Raw genomic sequence first — 3879 nt, forward strand, 5'->3', positions numbered from 1 at the left:
GACAAATATCCATGAAGTGAGTATTGTGAAGCCTCTAAACCATTAACAAAGTATCTGAGTTGAGATTTAGTTTTTGTTTTGAAGCTCAGCTCAAGTATGTTGAAAGTTTCATCTAACACAGGAGCATTTTCAATTTGATCTAAACCAAGAGTAAAAACATCAGTGGTCTATGGTTTGGATTTCTGATCAGTTTTCCTAGAAATCAGCAAGCCATTAAATCAATTACCCAAACAAAATGCATCATCTTGGTTTTTTTGCTCCTCATAATGAGATCTACATGTAGACTGGAATTTTAAACATTTAAACCACTTTCTACCATCTCTGTCTTTCATAGCTATTAGACTGAATTTGAGAGCTCTATTAGTTTAACATAGTTTTCCTACTGGCTTCTTTATATAATGTGTATTTGCAGACATATAACATTCCTTTTTTTCCCCTTTTTTTTTTCCTTTTTTATTTTCCAGACTATCTATACCAACACAATGCTGTTGAATGAAACTACCTGCATGAAAAAGTGCACACAATGTGAGGCATGAGGCTATAGAAATGAAATGCCCTTTGGTCTAAGGAGACTAACACTGACCCAGATGTAGCTCTTGATCACTTCCAAACTCACACAACAATTTCTATTATAGCCACATCAAGATCAACTTAGCCCAGCCCAGCCAGATGTATGCATAACATCTGGGTCCTTTGAGTCATGCTACAAAAAAGGTGCAACAATAAACAAGTCCATGTGCATTCTCAGTCATAACTATGGGCAGAAGAACCCTTGAGATTCCTCACTTTGGCATTAAATAACAATTATAAAGGCTTTTAGAATTAAAGCAATACATGGTGGGACTTGAAATGTTAACAGTCCCAAGTAATTTGTCAATTGAAATAAGACTCATCCCTTGTCATAAATAAATAATCTCTTTCCTGGTCTCACTTCCATGCCAGGATCAATATCTCTTAACATCTTACTTATTTTATTACTGCTTTTGGTTTTCTGGGACTGATTGAAAGTTGCTCAGAGGAAATCTTTGGTTTTGCTTAAGTGTCCGTGACATTTAATCATGACTTTCCTTGCAGTTTAATTCCAACCAGTCAATCAGTTAATCCACTTCAATTGATTCTGTGCTTTCTGTTATTGGCTTGCACTCATTGGGCATCCTCTGGTGTCGACTCAGCTGGGTGGCTTGTGTGAAGCTCCTCTCACACCTCTCGCACCTGGTGAAGGCAAGAGAGAAAATTGAGACCAGGGAGGTGCTCTGTGGAGGGTAATGGGCTTTGTCTCATCCTGCCTAATGAGAACAGACACTCAAAAGTGGCTTAAGATTTTACTGGCTCAAGAGGTTTAATTGGTGGCTACTTCCAAGACCTTGATGCCTATGATGGGACAAGGCCTGTCTGATTCAGAACAGAGGAATCTGTCAATAGAGAGGGGGAAGGTGATTTCTCCAGAGAGGCCTGTCCTGCTGTAGCTCTGATCACTGTCAGTTCAAATAGATAAAGAACAAAAAGAGATTTTTAGGAGTAAGCCATCAAAGAAGCAGCTTGTCTGCAGTTTTCTGCTCTGTAACCCCTAGGAGAAATTGATGACAAATAGAATTTCACCTTCTGCTAATTTAAAACCCACAATTGCCTATTGGAAGAAGAGAAATACAAAGCAATAATTGTTCAGTGCTATAACAAGAGAAAACTCTTTGTCTGATCTGACTATGCAGTGGGGTTCATTTTAAATCAACACATAGAGTTAGTGGTTACTTAATTATCTGATAACATCCACACTATTTGAGAAATCTGTGTGTTGAGCAAGAACTCATGAGAGTCACTAGTGTTTGCTTCACCATCTTTGATATAATCACTCTACCCTGTCCTCTTTAGAGAACCATAATCCGCAACAAAAATAACATGTGAACAAATGAACAAAGCCATTGAATTTTGGAGGAGATAGGATGGTGGTTATTGCTAGCTTGGAAAGAATCCCCTATCCCCACTCTGAAAGAGAATCTGTTGTATTTAACATGCCAAATACTGCCTCCTTAATTTGCATTCTCAACACTAGATAGCAGTGTTTGATGAGTTGCAAATATGAATGCAGCAGATTATTCTTGTACGGTGCTCGCTCCAGAAGCCACCATTGATTTAAAGGTGCTGTATGATGTTTTATCTTCATAGAAGATTATCATAAAATGATCAGTATGATTAATTCTTCACCTTCAGAGAAGTGAGGAAAACAGAGGGCTAAGCTAATTCATAATCATCTTTCTCTCTTCACTGATCTGAATGATAGATAACAAACTGTCACTGATCTAGTTGCTTGCAAAGAAAATAAAAGGAGAAAAGAAAGATTATTTACAGATATGCATAATTGTGGAATGTTCTTCACATACTAGTAATTTTTAGTAAGGAAGTTCTGCTTCAGGAACATTTAGCACAGACATCAGAGTCATTCATTCAAGCTACTGTACCAATCCAAAATATCAACACTTTTAAGTTGTGTTTCTTTGACTGTCTTTCATGGAATTTTTTTAGCAGCCTGTTCCACTGTTAAAAACTGCACTGTGATCTTGACAAATGTAAAATGTCAGCTTTAATGTATCAGGCCTATCAGCTCAATGAAAATAACTCAGAAGTATTGATTACTTAATGATTTTTGGGGTATTCATTAACGTCTATGTGCAGATCATCCACTTCAGAGTTCCTGAAGTGCTGATGACACATTAGTGTACTGCTGATTGTTTATTAGAAAACTGATTAGTTACTGGATTAGTGTGTCAAAATACACTGCCTTTCATTGGCTGACAAACTTTCAAATTATTGTATTATTTTTATATACATATATATTTCTATCACAGAGGCCTTAGAATCAATTTTAAGGCTGGAGGGATAACTCAGTCCGTATGAGACATTGCCATCTACTTGAACTTGATAGTTTTGTTATTTTGATGTTGGCAAAGACAGATTATTTGCCTGCTGAGTAATAAGAGGCTTGAATTCTTACAGCCTAACTGAGCTGTAAGTGGTACAGTTGCAAAATAATCTACAAAATCAGGTATGGCAACACCTAACTTCTAAGTGCCTGGCCAAATAAATGGAAAATACTATATCAGGATATCTAGGGGCCATTCATGAATCAGAGAAAGACTATAACGTGATCTAAAGACAGAGGTACTCATTGGAATCACAGGCCATGAAACTGTGGCAGACCTCCTTACCCTTTCTGGATCTTCCCTGGAAGGCTAGAGCTGGGCATCACATTCACTCAGCACATTGTGTTGCTCTTGAAAGCACAGAGAATTCCTTTAAAATGCAAGTTCCCATCCTTTACCCACAAGCTGCTTCTGCTGTGAGAGTGCTCTAACTTCCTCACTACAGGCTGTTCAGGGACACTTTCATACAGACAAAGGAAAGAAGAATGCTAAAGAGAAACCAGAAAACATAAATATTTTGCTACAAGGCCTTTGGACAGGGGGGATGTGGGTGTCAAGTGTTCCTTCTGATTGGGCTGAACTGTCTGCACTAAACAGCCTCCAGCAAAAGTCAAAATAAAGCCTTGGGTAAAGCATTTAATTCCCCCCAGACTTCTTATGTACCCAAGACAGTACATGATGCACTTCAGATAGTACCCAAGGTGCCTAGTGTTTTCCAGGCACTTTGAAAGGCTGCGGATGGTTTCAGGACTATAGTTTTGGATATATAAGTACTTGACTTATAGACAGAGACTTGTATTAATACAGGCCCTGACTCCTCTTTTCAGTGTGGTCCAGAGAAGTTGTTGCTGGATACAAACTGAAAGGTGAAGATAATAGTGTCACAGTAGTCAGCATAACTATCTCAGAATAGGTAGGAACAGGAGGAAAAGCAGGAATATTTTTTATTTTGAATTCTTAT

The 3879-nt window shown here is 38.0% G+C and overlaps 1 protein-coding gene across 1 annotated transcript in view; it reads right to left on the reverse strand.

Annotated features, from left to right (window-relative positions):
* Positions 1 to 1097: 1097 nt before the first annotated feature.
* Positions 1098 to 3879, reverse strand: part of LOC104548511 (putative histone-lysine N-methyltransferase PRDM6) — a gene marked incomplete at its 5' end in the record, with an annotated part of 22251 nt that continues 19469 nt past the window's right edge. The window contains one exon of the mRNA XM_010194545.1: positions 1098 to 1212. Coding sequence (XP_010192847.1) covers positions 1098 to 1212 — 115 coding nt within the window. The remainder of the gene's footprint in view (positions 1213 to 3879) is intronic.

Source organism: Mesitornis unicolor, unplaced genomic scaffold (genome assembly GCF_000695765.1).
Source record: "Mesitornis unicolor isolate BGI_N332 unplaced genomic scaffold, ASM69576v1 scaffold40101, whole genome shotgun sequence".
Classification (NCBI taxonomy): domain Eukaryota; kingdom Metazoa; phylum Chordata; class Aves; order Mesitornithiformes; family Mesitornithidae; genus Mesitornis; species Mesitornis unicolor.